The following is a 20,181-nucleotide window of genomic DNA, read 5'->3' as shown; positions in this document are numbered from 1 at the left end:
GACAGCTATATCTGGGTCCTTTCAGCAAAATCTTGCTAGTGTATGCAATGGTGTCAGCGTTTGGAAGCTGATTATGGGATGGAACCCTGGATATGGCAGGCTCTAGATGGTCCATCCTTTCGACACAGCTCCAAACTTTGTCTCTGTAACTCCTCCATGGGTGTTTTGTTCCCAATTCTAAGAAGGGGCAAAGTGTCCACACTTTGGTCTTCGTTCTTCTTGAGTTTCATGTGTTTAGCAAATTGTATCTTATATCTTGGGTATCCTAAGTTTCTGGGCTAATATCCACTTATCAGTGAGTACATATTGTGTGAGTTCCTTTGTGATTGGGTTATCTCACTCAGGATGATGCCCTCCAAGTCCATCCATTTGCCTAGGAATTTCATAAATTCATTCTTTTTAATCCTAGCCCTAACCCCCTAAAGAAATAGAAGCAGTCATTAATAGTCTCCCAACTAAAAAAAGCCCAGGACCAGATGGGTTTAGTGTAGAGTTCTATCAGACCTTCAAAGAAGATCTAATCCCGGTTCTTCATAAACTATTCCACAAAATAGAAGCCGAAGGTACTCTACCCAACTCATTCTATGAAGCCACAATTACTCTGATACCTAAACCAAAAAAAGACCCAACAAAGATAGAAAACTTCAGACCAATATCCCTTATGAATATTGATGCAAAAATCCTCAATAAAGTTCTCGCTAACCAAATCCAAGAACACATCAAAACAATCATGTATCCTGACCAAGTAGGTTTCATCCCAGGGATGCAGGGATGGTTCAATATACGGAAATCTATCAACGTAATCCAGTATATAAACAAACTCAAAGACAAAAACCACATGATCATCTTATTAGATGCAGAGAAAGCATTTGACAAAATCCAACACCCATTCATGATAAAAGTCTTGGAAAGATCAGGAATTCAAGGCCCATACCTAAACATGATAAAAGCAATCTACAGCAAATCAGTAGCCAACATCAAAGTAAATGGTGAGAAGCTGGAAGCAATCCCACTAAAATCAGGGACTAGACAAGGCTGCCCACTTTCTCCCTACATATTCAAAATTGTACTTGAAGTCCTAGCCAGAGCAATTCTGCAACAAAAGGAGATCAAGGGGATACAAATTGGAAAGGAAGAAGTCAAAATATCACTTTTTGCAGATGATATGATAGTATGTATAAGTGACCCTAAAAATTCCACCAGAGAACTCCTAAGCCTGATAAACAGTTTCAATGAAGTAGCTGGATATAAAATTAACTCAAACAAGTCAATGGCCTTCCTGTACACAAAGGATAAACAGGCTGAGGAAGAAATTAGGGAAACAACACCCTTCTCAATAGTCACAAACAATATAAAATACCTTGGCGTGACTCTAACTAAGGAAGTGAAAGATCTATATGATAAGAACTTCAAGTCTCTGAAGAAAGAAATTAAAGAAGATCTCAGAATATGGAAAAATCTCCCATGCTCATGGATTAGCAGGATCAATATAGTAAAAATGGCTATCTTGCCAAAAGCAATCTACAGATTCAATGCAATCCCCATCAAAATTCCAATTCAATTCTTCAACGAATTAGAAAGGGCAATCTGCAAATTCATCTGGAATAACAAAAAACCTAGGATAGCAAAAACTCTTCTCAAGGATAAAAGAACCTCTGGTGGAATCACCATGCCTGACCTAAAGCTGTACTACAGAGCAATTGTGATAAAAACTGCATGGTACTGGTATAACGACAGACAAGTAGACCAATGGAATAGAATTGAAGACCCAGAAATGAACCCACACACCTATGGTCACTTGATCTTTGACAAGGGAGCAAAAACCATCCAGTGGAAAAAAGACAGCATCTTTAACAAATGGTGCTGGCACAACTGGTTGTTATCATGTAGAAGAATGCAAATTGATCCATTCCTATCTCCTTGTACTAAGGTCAAATCTAAGTGGATTAAGGAACTCCACATAAAACCAGAGACACTGAAACTTATAGAGGAGAAAGTAGGGAAAAGCCTCGAAGATATGGGCACAGGGGAAAGATTCCTGAATAGAACAGCAATGGCTTGTGCTGTAAGATCGAGAATTGACAAATGGGACCTCATGAAACTGCAAAGCTTCTGCAAGGCAAAAGGCACCGTCAATAAGACAAAAAGGCCACCAACAGATTGGGAAAGGATCTTCACCTATCCTAAATCAGATAGGGGACTAATATCAAATATATATAAAGAACTCAAGAAGGTGGACTCCAGAAAATCAAATAACCCCATTAAAAATGGGGCTCAGAGCTAAACAAAGAATTATCACCTGAGGAATACCGAATAGCTGAGAAGCACCTGAAAAAATGTTCAACATCCTTAATCATCAGGGAAATGCAAATCAAAACAACCCCGAGATTCTACCTCACACCAGAATGGCTAAGATCAAAAATCAGGTGACAGCAGATGTTGGGGAGGATGTGGAGAAAGAGGAACACTCCTCCATTGTTGGTGGGATTGCAAGCTTGTACAACCACTCTGGAAATCAGTCTGGTGGTTCCTCAGAAAATTGGACATAGTACTACCGGAGGATCCTGCAATATTTCTCCTGGGCATATATCCAGAAGATGTTCCAACCGGTAAGAAGGACACATGCTCCACTATGTTCATAGCAGCCTTATTTATAATAGCCAGAAGCTGGAAAGAACCCAGATGCCTCTCAACAGAGGAATGGATACAGAAAATATGGTCCATTTACACAATGGAGTACTACTCAGCTATTAAAAAGAATGAATTTATGAAATTCCTAGGCAAGTGATGCAATATTTTAGGTTAGGTCAAGGTAACAGTGTGAGGATCTTGAAGCTAGTTTTTAGAATGAAATATTGTGTTATAAAACCAAGTAAGCATCTTAGTTTATGAATTGGTCCAAACCAAACAGCTATACAGTTTTGTTTAGTTTAAAAAATGTTCTTATTAAAAACTCTTAGGAACAAGTTTTCTGACACAAACAAAATGATTTTGAGAGTGGTATTCTCAGAACCTCTTAGCTCTGAATGTTCTGTTCTTTTCAAGTACTTTCAGTTCTTAGTACTCCTTTTTCAGCTTGACCTGGGGAGGAGACCATTATTATTTGGAATGTAATAAATCAAATCTATACTGTTTTATGAAATCATAGTAGCATGTATGGTTGATTCTGGAGGTGGATAATTATATTATATATGATATGTATAATGTTATAGTATATATTACATGTAATATATACTATATATGTGTGTGTTTCCTGTCTTTTTTGATCATTGGTTCATTAGACAGAACAGTATCTATAAAAGAGTGTTTAAACTCGAGTTTCACATTTAACATGCCAACATGGAAAAGATCATTATTGGGCTGTAGATTACTCATAAATTAGTAGCTAAGAGTACCCATTAAACCAAGAGAATAAGAAGCTATCTCCAAGTCACAATTCCAATTTATTGTTGGTCTCCTCCCACAGGTGGCCAAGAATTCAGAAAACAATATTCAGGTTAATGACGTTGGAGATGTCATTTAAGAAATAATATGCATTCTCTCATTGAAGGTTCTGGATTGTTAACAAGGAGGAAATAAAATACACAGGCATGCATAATGAATTAAAAACCTCGTAAAGTATTGCAGTTGGCGACTCTGATGATCTAGATTAGGAGTCCACATGCGTTTTATGTTTAGAACCATATGGTAAATATTTCTGACTTTGTGGACCAGATAGCCTTTCATCACAGCTGTTTAGCAGCCATGGGTAGTGCTTAGATAAGTAAGTATGTTATTCCTTTTTTGATTTTTTTCTTTTAAACTATTTAAATTTTGAAAAGAATTCTTAGCTTATTGGTCATACAAAACAGGTAGCTGGTCAAAGCTGGCTTGCAGGTCTTAGTTTGTTGGTTTATCTATCCATCTTTCCTTCCCATCTCTTTTTCCTTTCTCCCTCTTTCTCTCCCTCTCTCCCTCGCCTCTCTTTCCTTTCTTCCCAGTCTTAGAAGGTGGAGACAGCGGGAGGGCATGAAATGAATAACACAGACTTTCTCTCTCTCTCTCTCTCTCTCTCTCTCTCTCTCTCTCTCTCTCTCTCTCTCTCTCTCTCTCTCTCTCTTCGAGACAGACATTTCTCTGTGTAGTCCTGGCTATCCTGGAACTCACTCTGTAGACCAGGCTGGCTTCAAACTCAGAAATCCGCCTGCCTCTGCCTCCCAAGTGCTGGGATTAAAGGTGTGCACCACCACTGCCTGGCCACAGTCTTTCTTTAAGACTGCAGATATAGTGACAGCTTCTGAATTAGTGACAAGGTGTTACAAGGTTTTCTAATAAAAATGCTGATAAAGTGAGTGCTGTGTCACTAACAGAGCCTATTTAGAGACTTTCAAGAAATTCTTTTTACTCAGAACTGTAGCTCTATGGCAAGAAGTTGAGTCAATTCTGGGAAGAAGTAGGCAGTGATGAGAACACAGAACCCTTTCTAGGGTTAATTTTAGGAAGCCCGTTTACAGGAACTGAGGTTTGGATTTACAAGAATGGCAGTTTAATCAGGAGGGTTCTGCTGACACAGGAAGTATCACCATGGACACCCTCAGCAGTCTTAGTAAAACTTCTGTTAGTGCTACAGTTGAGTATGGTTTCTAGTCAGTCTTTATTCTGATGGGTAATTTTATGTAAAAAGTTTTTGAGAAATTCCATTAAGGTCTTCTGGTGCCATCAAGTGTTTGTCCTGAAAGATATTTCCTTGTGTAATTTACAATCATACTTCCTTCATAGTGTGAAGCCAATTGTGGGCATTCCAAAATAGCCTTTAAAAAGCTCTCAAACTATTTGGCTTTGGGATACTACAGAGCTCAGTACCATGCATCATGAAGACTAGCCAGGGCTTTGTTTGACATTTCTGACATGCTTTTTATTGCATATGTGTCGTCAGAAGGCACTGGAACATTGGCAAGGTTGACTCTACAGCTTGAATTCCTGCTGAAGTTCTAAGTCTTCTTTGTTCTACAGTATTCCAAAATCATGGGTCAAGATGAAGTATTTAGCTAAAAATAACAAGAAACCAAATTCAGTGCTTTTAAAACCCCTTGGAAGGCTTTTAAGCCTGAGGAACAGTTTACTACAAGATTCAAAACAGCAGTAGCAGCAGCAGCAGCAGCAGCAAAATAAAAGAGCAGTGCAGGTAAGAAAGATTAGGGTTTCGTAGACCCAGCTTGCCCTCTGTAAAAAGGTCTCATATATTGCTCTCTTTGAGTAGCTTACAGATTAAGAAAAGCGTTTTAAATGTGTGCATGCACACCTGAAGGAGCAAGACTGGGAAATCAGTGTGCACATCATACAGGAAACAGCTGGGAGAGCTTGGGAGTTTTATAGCTGAAACACAACCAGGTAACTGAGAAAATCTTACAAGAGTGTCTGGCTTTAAATGTGAAAATATCATCCAGGAAGTTTTAAGTGCAGAAGGTACTTTGTATATTTGGGAAAGACTACTCAGAAGACAAGATTTTGTTGGCCAGGATCATGAGGCCTCCATGAACAATGGTGGCTATTGCAACTGCTGTTGGCTTTGTGGCATAACTACATGGTAAAATTACTTCTGCTCATATAGCACTCTTTGGTTGCAGAACATGGAGAAATAAAGCTGAATCGGGCAGGGAATGTCCTTTTCTGATCTGTAATGTTAGAAGGCTCCATGCAGGCTGCTGGAGAGACTTGTTTCACAGTCAGTCATGTGTGTGCCTATCAACATGCCAGGCAAGATGTGCTCACTGGCACAGTAGTGGCACAAGTGTATGGATGAGAACAAACGTGTTTTGATTATGTTTAAGGTCTGCTTCACAGGAGGGAGCACACACTTAGTATGGTATTCCAGGAAGAAAACATGTGGCAGGGAGGGACATAGGCTTCAGTATGGAAGCTGTTACTGAAGTTGTCATGAATATGATGACTATGAGTAGCTTGCTTTCCAAACATTTTGTTTATGCCTATTAATGACTGCTGCAGTTGGCCTTTGTCAGGGAAGCTTCTTTTCTGCAGTGGGCAGTGGTTACCTTAGAGACAGAAGAGTCAGACTGCTGAGAACAAAGAATGTTGCTTTGTCATAGACACCCAGTTTATTATAGAGCTTTAAAATAACCTTACACAAGTATTACCCTCTCCAAGATTCAGGGAAAATTGTGAAAGAGGAGGCAGAAAGACTGTAAGAGCCAGAGGAAAGTGTTGAAGTTGGGGAACTCTGTTCTCCAGGCATGGTGTGACCATTGCCATCTTGAAACCAGAGCAGCCATGTGTGATTCCTCATAGGACTAATCACAAGATTGGACTTATTAATGTTCCCTTGTGAAAGCTGGGGGAGATTATAAGATATCATAGCAGTAGAGCATGAGACACCTCCTCTTTCTGAGGGTGCATATGTCTCATTAACAGTTGCTGGGGGTGGAGAGGCTTCTTTAAGTAGTATTCCATCTAAACAACACTTGAGTGGAGTTGGTTTTTACTTTGTTTTTGCTATGTCATTGATGCTCTTTCTGGAATGAGTAGATGTTTGTTTATGTTTCTCCAGGAAAAGTCTCACAGAAATCTCTTTTAAAGAAATGGATGTAGTATGAACAGTCTCCACAATGGAGACTATCATATTTTTAATTTGGGAATCTAAGGATAATTCATAAGTTGAAACAAGGCAAATTTTTTTGATTTTAGGTATAGCATACTGTATAAGGGTATCATTGACTCTGAGGGAGAAAACTCTTTGAATACTTAGAGCAATTTCTTTCTGTAAGTTTGAGGATAAGATGAACAGTTGAAGGTATGATTTTTTTTCCCAAGGGCAATTTCTTATTTTAAAATTTAAATATTTTATTTGGGAGAAATTTATACCCAAGTACTACATTTACATAACTTCTCTCCATTTCTCTCTTCTCTAAATTTTCCCATGTCCCTCCATCCTTTCTCAGATTCATGACCTCTTTCTTCTTCATCATTGTTACTTAGTCCAGTTAGTGTTGCTCATATGTAAATGTGTTTAGGGTTATTCCATCCCTTGGGATAGAATAACCTATCAGAGAATTTATCCCTGGAGAAAACTGGTTCTTCCTCCCTCAGCAGCTGCTGTGAAATTTCCTCCATCTGCATTGGTATGTCAACTGGTGTGGTCATCATGCAGTCTTGTTTAGGCAACTAGAGTGTTAATATTTCATGGGTGTAGCTTCCTTGTCATAGTATCCCACAGCAAGTGCCTTGACCCTCTGGCTCTTGGGACTCTGCTTTCTCCTCTGCAGTTACCTGCACAACAAGAGCAAAGTTATTGATTTGCCTTCTTATTTTTCTCGTGTGTGTGTGTGTGTGTGTGTGTGTGTGTGTGTGTGTATGTAACTTTTTAATTAGCTTTAAAATTTATTATACAAAATAACAGGTCTTGTGACATTTTCAAACATTTTTTTTTTCTTACTATCTGTACTGGCTAGTTTTGTGTCAACTTGACACAGAGAAAGGAGCTTCAGTTGGGGAAATGCCTCCAGGAGATCTAGCTGTAAGGTATTTTCTCAATTAGTGATCAAGGGGGGAGGTCCCCTTGTGGGTGGTGCCATCTCTGGGCTGGTAGTCTTGGTTCTATAAGAAAGCAGGCTGAGCAAGCCAGGGGAAGCAAGCCAGTAAGGAACATCCCTCCATGGCCTCTGCATCAGCTCCTGCTTCCTGACCTGCTTGAGTTCCAGTCCTGACTTCCTTTTGTGATGAACAGCAACATGGAAGTGTAAGCTGAATAAACCCTTTCCTCCCCAACTACTTCTTGGTCATGATATCTGTGCAGGAATAGAAACCCTGACTAAGACACTATCCTTCTCCCCAACTGTCCTGGCATTCTCCTGCCCCCTTCTTTCTGTTCTCCTTGGAATAGATACTCCTATTTTGATGTCACATGAATTGAATCTGTTACCCTCCCCAATCTTCCTTAATTGTGTGTGTGTCGCAGTATAGAACTCCTTAAAAAAAGCTAAAACTAAGTATCCACAGGTGTCTTTAGCAAGATGCTTCCTCCTGTTTGGTAACTGTATCATTAACATTTAGGTATTCTATCTATAAAGTTATCAATATATAGCCGGGTGTGGTGGCGTGTGCCTTTAATCCCAACACTTGGGAGGCAGAGGCAGACGGATTTCTGAGCTCGAGGCCACCCTGGTCTACAAAGTGAGTTCCAGGACAGCCAGGGCTACACAGAGAAACCCTGTCTCAAAAAACCAAAAAAAAAAAAAGTTATCAATTTATTCTGCCTTTCTTTTTCTTTTAATTTTCTTTTTGAGACAGTGTCTGGTGTTGTCTCTGTGGCTGTTAAGAAACTCAATATGTAGACAAGGCTGGTCTGGAACTCACAGAGATGGCCTGCCTCTGACTCCTGAGTACCCAGCTTAAAGGTGTGTTCTAAGTCATTTTTTTTTTAAAGATCTAAATTGGAGATCTCACTGTAGAGCTTTTTTCATTTCAGTATTTAGGGGTAGATCCAAAGCTGTTGACAAAAAAATAATGAGAGACCTGTGGATCTTATCTTCAGAATTGACTCCTCAAAGTCTCCCAGACCAAAACCAAACAAAGTGTGTGTGTGTGTGTGTGTGTTAGTTCCATGGGTACACTGACTATGGAGACAAGAAGAAGACATTCAATCTCCTGGAGCTGAAGTTATAGGCAGTGAGTGTTTAGCTTCTGGGTGTAGGTGCTAGAAATGGAACTCTAGAAGAACAGCAGTGTTCTTAACCATCGAGCCATCTCTGTAGCCCCTTGACTTTGAATAAAATATTTCTACTTTTTAATTTTTTTAATGGATGTACTATATAGCCTTTATTGTATATACAATGTTCTGCCTTCATGTAAGTCTGCATGCCATAAGAGGGCACCAGAATCCCGTTATAGATTGTTGTGAGCTGCCATGTGGTTGCTGGGAATTGAACTCAGGACATCTGGAAGAACAGCCAGTTCTCTTAACCTCTCAGCCATCTCTGTAGCCTAAAATATTTATATTTTAATTCACTTAAAGTTAAGTATGAGCCTAAAGAATCAGACATACAGTTTTCACCAGAAAAAAGGGAAGGGTGAAAAATGGGATCATAAATGTGCATTAAAAAAAATGCCTGGGACTGGGGAGATGGCTCAGTGGATAAAGGGCTTGCTGTGCACAAATGAGGACCTGAGTTTGGAGTCTCAGATGAGATAGTATTCTTGCAGTCCAGTTCCTCCAATGCAACTGGTAGTGCAGACTGGACAGCTCCTAGACCTTCATGGCCAGTTAGCCTGGATTACAAGGCAGTGCACAAGAAATCTTGTCTCAAATAAGGTGGACCAACACCTGGTTTGTCTTCTGACCACCCCCAAAACAGAGAGAGAGAGAGAGAGAGAGAGAGAGAGAGAGAGAGAGAGAGAGAGAGAGAGAGAGAGAGAGAGAGAGAAAGGGGGGAGGGAGGGGAAAAGAGAAAGAAAAAAGTGAAAAATCTTTACTGTGCCTTGGTTTTACAAAAAAATAGTTTGGTGAACTTGAAGAAGGAAATATCATTGAGTATATATTCTTAGATAAAAAAATTCACTTCTGATTTTCTGGAAATCTTAGCCCCGAGACTATAATTCTTCTTATGTACTAGGGTTGCTAATTTTGATAAATTTAGTTAGAATTTTTCTCTTTCTCTCTCTCTCTCCCTACCTTTTTCCTTAATTCTTTCTTTCCTGTTTTTTCTTTTTTTTCTTTTTGACAGTGTCTCATGTAGTTCAGGGCTATCCTCGAGCCATCTATGTAACCATGAAGGGCCTTGAATTCCCAATTGTCACCTCCCAAGTGCTATAGCAGCTGTGACTTACTATAACTGCCTTGGCATTGAAGAAAGCTTTGGAGTCAGCTATGTCTAGAGTCTAAAAATTTTAGAGGCAGTGTATTTTTTATTATAAATGAACAAGTGAACGCAAAAATTATATGCAATTCTATGATCAAAAGGTAATTAAGTTGGTCAGAGTCATAGTTCAAGAGAATAAGTAGAAATAAGTGTACTTTACAGTATTTTTGTATTTATTTTGTGTCATTGTACAATTGACCTTGTGTATATGTCTATCACAGAGGTCCGAAGAGGGGTTACCGATGGTTTGAGCTCCTATGTGATGCTGATGCAGGGTCCTCTGTAAGAGCACCAAGTGCCCTTAACCTCTGAGACATCTCCCTAGGCTCCTGTGCTTAGATTTTATTTTATTTTAATTGTAAACCAAATTGAGATTTAAAACCGGAAACTTACTAGACTTTGTTTCAACTTCTCATAATTTTCTTTTTATTTACTCATAATTTTTTAAATAGGAGACTCTTCAGAATCAAAAGGAAGCATTAATAAAGCAACACAAAGAAGCAATGGGAGTTTTTAAAAATCAGGTAATTTTCATGATGATAGACTAACAGTGTAGTAGAATATTTTGTATTTTTCTCCCTGCAGTAAGTATTATGACAAACTATTATCTGAACACACAGAAAACAAAAATGAGAATATTATGGAAAGCAGGAAATAAAACTATTTTTCCTTCTAACTCATGGCAGTATAGAGAAATTTGAAAAAAAATGTTTCCTTGGTGATGTATCTGTCTTAGTAATTCTGATATGTGCTCATTCACACTCTTCCTTTTGTTGCAGTATGCTATTGTTTTATATTTCTCACATTTCCCATGCAGTCTCTTTACCAAAGTCAGTTGGTTGAACCATGCATGGTTCATGAGTCAACTCACCAGTTATTAAATATATTAAGAAGAAGAGGTGAAGTCAAGCATGGAGGTACATAACTTTAATCCTGGAGGTAGACGCAGATGGATATCTGTGAGTTCAAGGCCACCTAGGGATACAGAGAGACCATGTCTGAAAACAAAGAAACAAAACCACAACAAAACAAAACAAGAAACCAAAAAAATAAAAGAAAGAAGATGTGAGGGAGGGAGAGGAGAGGCTATTCTTATCTGCTATCTGTTGAAGCCTCCATTAATAGCAACCATCAGTAATTGAAAAATAAAATAGAACAAAATATTTTAAAGAAATGAAAGTTTTACTGTCATTAGGTTGGACTCCATTGTCTTTGACTTTCTCAGATTTACCTGTACTCCTAGGAACGTGCCCTGAGATGCAGGAGGGCCTCTGGAAGTTTTTCCTTATGTCCCCTGTCCTCAGTATTGTCTTTCTATCTCATCTTCATTTTCATACAAGTGTGTGTGGAGAAAAAGAAACACACATGAAGAATTAAACCTGTGTGTCTAACATTACTAGTTGGTTGAGGTTAGTGATAATTTACATCTTGGGATGAACTAGTTTAAACAAGAAAACTTTCTTCATTTAACTGAACTAAGTCTAACTAATGAGTTTTAATTGAAGAGTAAGGGAGCAGAAACCCAAGTGTAACACAGTGTTCCCTAGACTGCAGAAGTCTGCATCTTTGCCACCTCATGAGACTGGACCCATAAGAACATCTTGATACCTGCAGGGTACAGGAGGCATCTTCAGATTCTCATGCTTGCTTGATCACGGGGCCTTGCCCGCAGCTGGAAAGCTCTTTATCACTGTGCTGCATTTGTAGTAAAGAACTGTTGTGTAAATGAAGAGTGTAGAAAAAGAGAGAGACGTTGCAAAGAACAATATTGCTAAAGTCCTTAATGCTTTAATGCTGGTGAGAAGAGAAGAGAAGAGAAGAGAAGAGAAGAGAAGAGAAGAGAAGAGAAGAGAAGAGAAGAGAAGAGAAGAGAAGAGAAGAGAAGAGAGAAAGTAGAGACCAGCCATGAGCACATGGAGAGAGGGGGAAGGGCATGGGGAGGGGGAAGGGAATGGTGAGAGAGGGGGGAAGGGAAAGCAATAGCATGAGAGGGCAAGAGAGCAGAGAAGAGCAAGAACAAAATATTCACTTTCATTTTGCTGTTTTAAAATAATATTTCTTTTTAGGGGCAGGACTGTAGCCTCTCCACCCCCAGCCTAGAACCTGCTGGCTCAGGGGTGGAGTTTCCTGCTCATTCGTTCTGCCACGCCCACTGCTGGACCGTGCTGCTTTGCTGCTTGGAGCCACACACGTGTTCACCCTGCTACTGGACCCCGAGTTATTTGGCGGGAAATCGGGTTCCCTCCCCCTTCCTTTATAACTGGATGTTGGAACTAGTAAAAGGGGGCTTTGAACAGGATGAGCTTGTCTTGGCCTCGTTTCTTCTTTCTCCCCGTCTAGCTTCCTCTCTTTTCAGCTCAGAGCTGCCATCTCTGTGGAACTGTTCACATTGCGGGCTGCTGGCTGGCCCCCAACACAGGACCTAGACCCCCCTATACATTTGTAGCAAATTTGCAGCTTGATCTTCATGTGGATCCCCCTAACAAGTGGAGTGGGAACTGTCTTAAGTCTCTATTCCCCACCATTGGATCCCCTTCCCCTACCTGGACTGCCTGGTTGGGCTTCAGTTGGAGAGGATATGCCTAATCCTGCTGGAACTTGATGTCCCAGGATGGAGTGGTACCCAAGGGGGACTCCCCCTTCTCTGAGGAGAAGGAGGGGTGAATGACAGGAGGGATTGGTAAAGGTGGGCCTGGGAGGAGAGGAGGGGAGGGGGGCTGTGATCATGATGTGAAGTGAATAAAAATAAATAAATTATTAAAAATGACTTTTTAAAAATAAAGGTAATTTTTATTTCATTATCATAAGTATTTAAGCAAACAGGATATGACTACTATCTTCATGAAAATACAAATGCTATGATTTCATAAAATTATACCTTTGGAAAATGATAGATGCTATTGCTTAAAAGTAGATGGTAAAAACACTCAGATATTTAAGATTTTTGGAGAGTTAAACCAAACTTCAAGGAAATGATTGGTGCTTAAGTGATTTAGTTATTTATGTGCTATAGTGATTGCCTTTCCTCTTTCATATATTTATATTTTCCAAATGTGAGAACGTGCTCAAACTATGTAAACTCAATATAGAAGTATAAACTGCTCTGATATTAATACTGATTAATAGAAATCGCTGTTAAAAATTTATTTACCTGTTTTTTATTTTAAAACTGACCAGCTGCAGGTGAAGATGTATGCCTTGGAAGAAGAAAAGGTAGCTATTAATTTTCAAAATAACTTAAAATATAGTTAAATGAATTTATCATCATTGTTCACTATAGTAGAAGTGAGTGTTAGTAATAAAATAGTGGAAAATATTGGTTAATTAAAATTTTATAAGCAGAAAGAACCTGAGGTAATCTTGTTGTTGATGTTTGTTATTTATGATTGAGAATATTCAGGCGTAGCAAGTGAGATGACTTCACCCGGGAAAATTAGGGCTAGACTGAAGCTTCTTCAGCACCCAAACTGACACTGACACTCTCCCCTTCTGTTTCTTTCTCATGTGCTAGTGCAGTGGTTCTCAACCTGTGGGTTGCGACCTCTTTAAGGATTGCATATCAAATATCCTGCATGCCGATATTTATGATTCACAGTAGCAAAATTACAGTTTTGAAGTAGAAATGAAATAATTTTATCGTTGGGGGTTGTCATAACACAAGGAACTATATTAAAGGGTTGTAGCGGGCTGGTGAGATGGCTCAGTGGGTAAGAGCACCCGACTGCTCTTCCGAAGGTCCAGAGTTCAAACCCCAGCAACCACATGGTGGCTCACAACCATCCGTAAGAGATCTGGCGCCCTCTTCTGGAGTGTCTGAAGACAGCTACAGTGTACTTACATATAATAAATAAATAAAAATTAAAAAAAAAAAAGGGTTGTAGCATTAGGAAAGTTGGAGCTTGTTCTATGGCCTTTTCAGTGTGGGCACCTGCTTTAAATGTAGAATTATTGAGATGACTTGCATCTGGTTGCTAGCCAATTGGGAGAGGAGACATGACTTGTAACAAATCAAGAAACTTAGCTGGCACTGAATATTTTCCCATGGTAACATAGTTGATATGTTTTTTTATTATGGCAATGGGTGTAGAATTTACAATATTAACTTATAGACATACTCTAAAGCAAGAGACTTTTAAAGGAAATTCTCCCTTATCTTTATATTCACTATGTAAATATGCCTATACTTTATTATTTAGAAAACATTTTACCCTTTGCATTCACAGTTTTGCATGCATGGATCAACTTGCCACTAATTAAAAATATTAGTTAAGAAAAATTGCTTCTATGCTGGATACATAGATTTTATTCATGATATCATCCCATAATTAGTGCTTTACAATAACTATTTGTATGGAATATATTTTGTATTAAGTATTATAAGTAATCTGGAGATAATTTGAAGTGTAAGAGAATGTGTGTAGGTTATGTGCAAACACTATGCCATTTTTTAAATATATGGGCTGAGCATCCTGAGGTTTTGTTATTTATAGAGGGCCTTTTAGACTCAGTTCTTTATAAATGCTGAAAGATGATTGCATATTCTCTGTAAGAACTTAATAGTTATATTTGTAGGGTCTCTTAGAAGTGTTTTCATTAAATTGAGTTGTCATAGTTAAAATATTTTATTTTATAATAATTATATAAAGGTTATTGCAGTACTTTGATGTTTAAAGGCTGCCAGAAATATAATTTGTCATGTAGACATAGGTTTAAAGTCTGTGAAGTGTTAGATTTAAAGTACAGGCTTTGGCTCTTGAGTTCTTCTATTTTCTTCTTTTATATTTACATTAAAAGCATTGAAGTGTGATTTTTCTTAACTTAAAGGGAAAATACAAACTTGCTACAGAAATCAAAGAAAAAGAAATAGAAGGATTGAAGGAAACATTAAAAACATTGCAGGTAAAGTAACTTTCTGTTTAAAAATCAGTCTTCTATTTTAGCATTGTCAGTGAAACACCATTTAACATGGTTAGCAAAGCTAATAATATTTACATAACATTAAATTACATTGAGACTTTTGCATGGGAACTATAATTTGAAATTTGAATTTTGTTTTATATATTGTATTTTAAATTCCATATACATATATTAAATAGAATACACCTATACAAATAGTATATGTATATTAAAGTAGCCTTCATATTTATAGTTATAGTAATATAGGTGTCTTCATTCCTGTTTTATTGCTGTAAAGAGATACCAGGTCCAAGGCAGCAATTATAAAGAAAGCATTTAGTTGGAGGCTTGCCTACAGAGGTTAGTTCATTATAATCATGGTGGTAAGCATGGTGGCACATAGACAGACATGATGTAGGAGAAGTAGCTGAGAGTTCTTCATCCTGATCCATTCCATAGGCAGAGAGACTGAGACTGGCTCTGACTTGGGCTTTTAAAACCTGAAAGTCCACTCCAGTAAAACACTCCAATAAGGCCATACCTAATCCAACAAGGTCACACCTCCTAATCCTTGTCACATAATGCCACCTTTCTGATGCAGAAGCATTTGAGCCTGGTGGGGGTGGGGGTGTCATTATTATTCAAACTGCCACAATAGGTTTCAGTGTTATTATACCATAAGAAACACACAACTATAGTTTTTAATATTTCTTGTGTGAGGGAAATTAATTAAGGCCTATATGTTATAATTTATCTGTAGTCCTTAAAAGTTGAAATTCTAGCACCTTGGAGACAGAGGAAGGCAGATCTATGAGTTTGAGGCCAGTCTGGTTTACATAATGAGTTCTAGGATAGCCATCGCTACATAATGGAGAGACCATGTCTCAAAAAAAAAAAGCAAACAAATTCTAGCATTAACGGAATATTTGCTACATATGAAGTCAGATTTTCTGCAGATATAAAGCTAAAAAATAGTCTTTGTCCTTAAATTGTCCCGCCTCATAGAAAATAGAGTGTTTGGCTACTGGTAACTTATTCTGTACTTGTTCATGGAAAGTCTGCTGTGTGCCATTTTTCTTAGTGAAGAGGATACAGCAGTGAGCATAAAAGGGGAAAGATTTCTTACTTCAGGAGTCTACAAAAAATAAAATGATGTCAAAACTGAAAGGTTGCTGGAGAAGATGTGTTCATGATTTCAAAGTATTACCATGTAGATAACATTACTTAGAAAGAACAAGTTAGATGGTCAAATATGACATTGGTAATGATGATTGCCATGGGTTCAGTGCTCCTGTATCATAAGGAGCATGTAGCTTTATCTGTGTAATTTTTTACAGCAATTTATGCCAGGTTGACACTGAAGAAACAATGAGAGACTCTCTCAAAAAATTCTATCATTAACTGAGTATTTGCTACATGTGAATCCCTTATTTTCTGCAAATATAAAGACTAAGAAATTATAGCTTTAGCCCTCAAATTGTTCTCAGTTTCATAGAAAATGCAGAAGATATACAGTCATAATTTGGGATAACCTGTAAAACTTGGAATATTAAAAATGGTCAGAGTTAAGTAATAGTGTCTCACAGCTGTAATTTCAGCACTTAGAAGGCTGAGGCAGGAGGTTTATGAGTTTGAGGTAATTCTTGGGCTATATACATACCTTATATCAAAAAAGAAAATAATTCATTTTCATGAAAAAAATGTAAGAGTGGAATACATTCTTGTTGAGAGAGAAACTATACACGAAATGTGAACCTTGATTGGATCCCGTATCAAGGAAAGACACAGCCATAAAAACACTTAGTTTCAGTTGGAGAGATTTGGATATGACTATTTGTTAGACCATATGGATTACTGTTACTATTCCTATGGGCATAATTTGTATTAGAGTTGTGTAGAACACCTTTGTTCTTAGAAAATGGTTAAAGTATTAGGGGTGAAGTTTTCTGATTGAAAAACATGAAACATTGCTCAGAAACAGTAAACCAATGGTGAGTCAGTATTTATTTAATATTTTTTATTAGGTATTTTCCTCATTTACATTTCAAATGCTATCCCAAAAGTCCCCCATACCCTCCCCCCCACTCCCCTATCCACCCACTCCCACTTTTTGGCCCTGGCGTTCCCCTGTACTGGGGCATATAAAGTTGGCAAGTCCAATGGGCCTCTCTTTCCAGTGATGGCCGACTAGGCCATCTTTTGATACATATGCAGCTAAAGTCAAGAGCTCCGGGGTACTGGTTAGTTCATAATGTTGTTCCACCTATAGGGTTGCAGATCCCCCCCAGCTCCTTGGGTACTTTCTCTAGCTCCTCCATTGGGGGCCCTGTGATCCATCCAGTAGCTGACTGTGAGCATCCACTTCTGTGTTTGCTAGGCCCCGGCATAGCCTCCGGAGAGACAGCTATATCTGGGTCCTTTCAGCAAAATCTTGCTAGTGTATGCAATAGTGTCAGCGTTTGGAGGCTGATTATGGGATGGATCCCTGGATATGGCAGTCTCTAGATGGTCCATCCTTTTATCTCAGCTCCAAACTTTGTCTCTGAGTCAGTATTTTTAAGACTTTTGTTTTTGTTTACCTGTGAACTACTCTTTTCTTGCCTGTATTTCTTTGTTATCACTGGATTTTTATCTATCCATTTCTTTGAGTTTCTTCTTTTTAATTGTAAATTTTGTTCTTTCATGGTTTCATACATGTGCCTTTATATTCTGGCCCTGTTCTCTCCTATCCTCTCCTGTGTCCCTCCTACCCTAACCAACATCCTCCAATGAATCTCTTTTCCTATGTCTAGTTGTGCTTTTGTTTAGTGTCCCATAGAGTTCACTGTCAACCTGAGTTTTGAACTATCCGCCTGGTGAGCCAGCTGGATATAATGGATATTCACCTGGATATCATTCCCCTCCTCTCCTAAAATCTGTCAGTTGTCAACAGATTGACAGTATATGGAAAAGGCCCTGGACTTCTTCCCTGCCCCATAACTGATTGTTAGGAGAGCCTGTGGATCTAGTGCCACTGTGCACAGCTGCTGAGTTTGTAGTTGCTTTTACAGTGTCCTGCTTACAAGATCAGACCACATAGCTTCTCCCCCAATCCTCCAGCGCTTACATTCTGCCTCATCTTCTGAAATGTGCTTAGTACCTTAAGGGGCTCTCTGTAGATATAAACATAGATGTTTAGGGAGTGGTTTGATGTTAGTCAATTCAGCTACACATGTTCTGTATATTTCATCAAAATAAACCTCTTACCTGTGGTAGAAGCTTCAAGTAATTTTTCTTTGCTGTCTGTCTATTGTCTCACTATGTAGACCAGGCTGACCTCAAACTCAGAGATCTGCCTTCTTTTGCCTCTAGAGGACTGAGATTAACAGCATGCACCACCATGCCTGCCTTGATTTGGGTTTTTAATTTGTCCTTTTGTTTAATTCTTGCCATGAATAAGTTTATATTTTTATGGCTTTGGGAATTTAAGAATGTCACCTGTAATATGTCACCATCAAGACAAAACATGTCCCTAGACCTAGGACATAGGTGTAGGGCACAGGAGAAGGGCATTACCACTTCAAGTTACCACTCATTCACGCTTTATTCCATTTACACTCTATATTAGATATTAATATTGTGAATTTATCCTTATAGCACAGCATGAGATATTTATCATATTCCATATTTTCCAAATTGTTACTCAGTTGTATTAGTTCCATTCACAGTCTCTTCAAGGCATTAGCAATTTTTATTTTGGACTTCTTTTGTTACTTTGAGGTAACAAAGTATGGAAAAATTAAATACAAAATGTTGGTGAACTTTAAGAGATACTTTCAAGAATAAGAAGAGAATCGGTTCCATGTCTGAGAAAGAACAAATGGGAGATATTTATAATTATAGTAAGGCAGTGGTTTTAAACCTTCCTAATGCTGTGACCCCTTAGTACAGTTCCTCATGTTGTGGTGACACCCCCAACCATAAAATTACTTTCATTGTTACTTAATAAAATTTTGCTATTGTTATGAATTGTAATATAAATATCTGTGCTTCCCGATGGTCTTATGCGACCTCTGTGAAAAGGTCATTTGACCTCCAAAGGGGCTGCAACCCACAAGTTGAAAACTGCTGTGGTAGGGAGTTTTTGTTTGAACCACAGCAGTAAAAAGCCAGTGAATCTCCAGGGAAACAAACTTTATTGCTAGTTAAGAAAGCAATAAAGTGAATTAAGCTGGTATGGTACAGCACAACTCTAATCCCAGCACTTGGGAGTTCAGAGGCAGGCAGATCTCTGTGAGTTCAAGGACAGCCTGTTCTACAAAGTGAGTCCAGGACAGCCAGAGCTCTGTTACACAGAGAAACCCTGTTTTAAACAATCAAACAAACAAATAAGCAAACAAACAAAGTAAATTAAAATCTAGAATGATTTGAGAAACTGATGTAGTATCAAAGGAGATGTTAAATCCTGATTCTAGTATATTCTCTTCAGTAGCACACTGGGCCTGTGGAGAAGGAGAGAGACACTGTTAAATAGTATATTGATTGTAATGTTTGGAATTTACCTACAATCAAATAATGGAGGAGGACAGTTATAGTTATGGAACACAACTGAATGCCTTTAAACTTGTCAATACGAAGTAATTGTGTGGCAAGATGTTGATGCTGACACCCATCATTATTTTTCAAGTTGATGGAATAAAAGGTCCAGTTTCTACTTAACATTTATATAATTTCGAGCTTTGTGGTTCTTACCATACTGCAGATACTCAGCTTAAAATGTTCCGGGTTAGTTGGATATGATGTCATGTTCTGTAATCACAGCACTTGGGAGATTGGTATATAGGCCAGACTGTGCTATACAGTAAAGCTCCCAATTTAAAAATACATCTCAATAGGGGAATTTTTTCCTGTTATTTGTAAGATAAAAAGTTCATGTAACTTAGAAAATAGAAACCACAATCACTGTAGCTATTATAAAAACATCCTTTCTAATTAGTGGTACTAACTTATATTCTTTTTTTTTTTTTTAATTTATTTCTTTAAATTAGGTATTTTCTTCATTTACATTTCAAATGCTATCGCAAAAGTCCCCCATGCCCTCCCCCCACTCCCCTACTCACCCACTATCACTTCTTGGCCCTGGCATTCCCCCATACTGAGGCATATAAAGTTTGCAAGACCAAGGGGCCTCTCTTCCCAGTGATGGCTGACTAGGCCATCTTCTGATACATATGCAGCTAGAGACACGAGCTCTGGGGGTACTGGTTAGTTCATATTGTGTTGTTTCACCTATAGGGTCACAGACCCCTTCAGCTCCTTGGGTACTTTCTCTAGCTCCTCCATTGGGGGCCCTGTGATCCATCCAATAGCTGACTGTGAGCATCCACTTCTGTGTTTCCTAGGCCCCAGCATAACCTCACAAGAGACAGCTATATCAGGGTCCTTTCAGCAAAAT

At 38.5% G+C, this 20,181-nt stretch overlaps 1 protein-coding gene across 1 annotated transcript in view; it reads left to right on the top strand.

Annotated features, from left to right (window-relative positions):
- Ccdc73 (coiled-coil domain containing 73) overlaps positions 1 to 20,181 on the top strand; it is a 111,697-nt gene that overhangs the window by 32,990 nt on the left and 58,526 nt on the right. Inside the window, exons 4-6 of the mRNA XM_085834605.1 lie at positions 10,304 to 10,375; positions 13,029 to 13,064; positions 14,676 to 14,750. Coding sequence (XP_085690731.1) covers positions 10,304 to 10,375; positions 13,029 to 13,064; positions 14,676 to 14,750 — 183 coding nt within the window. The remainder of the gene's footprint in view (positions 1 to 10,303; positions 10,376 to 13,028; positions 13,065 to 14,675; positions 14,751 to 20,181) is intronic.

This window comes from Mus caroli, unplaced genomic scaffold (assembly GCF_978045245.1).
Source record: "Mus caroli unplaced genomic scaffold, Mus_caroli_1 scaffold_2, whole genome shotgun sequence".
NCBI lineage: Eukaryota > Metazoa > Chordata > Mammalia > Rodentia > Muridae > Mus > Mus caroli.
Note: the sequence above shows the minus strand (reverse complement) of the source record. Positions and strands in the feature narration are given on the sequence as shown.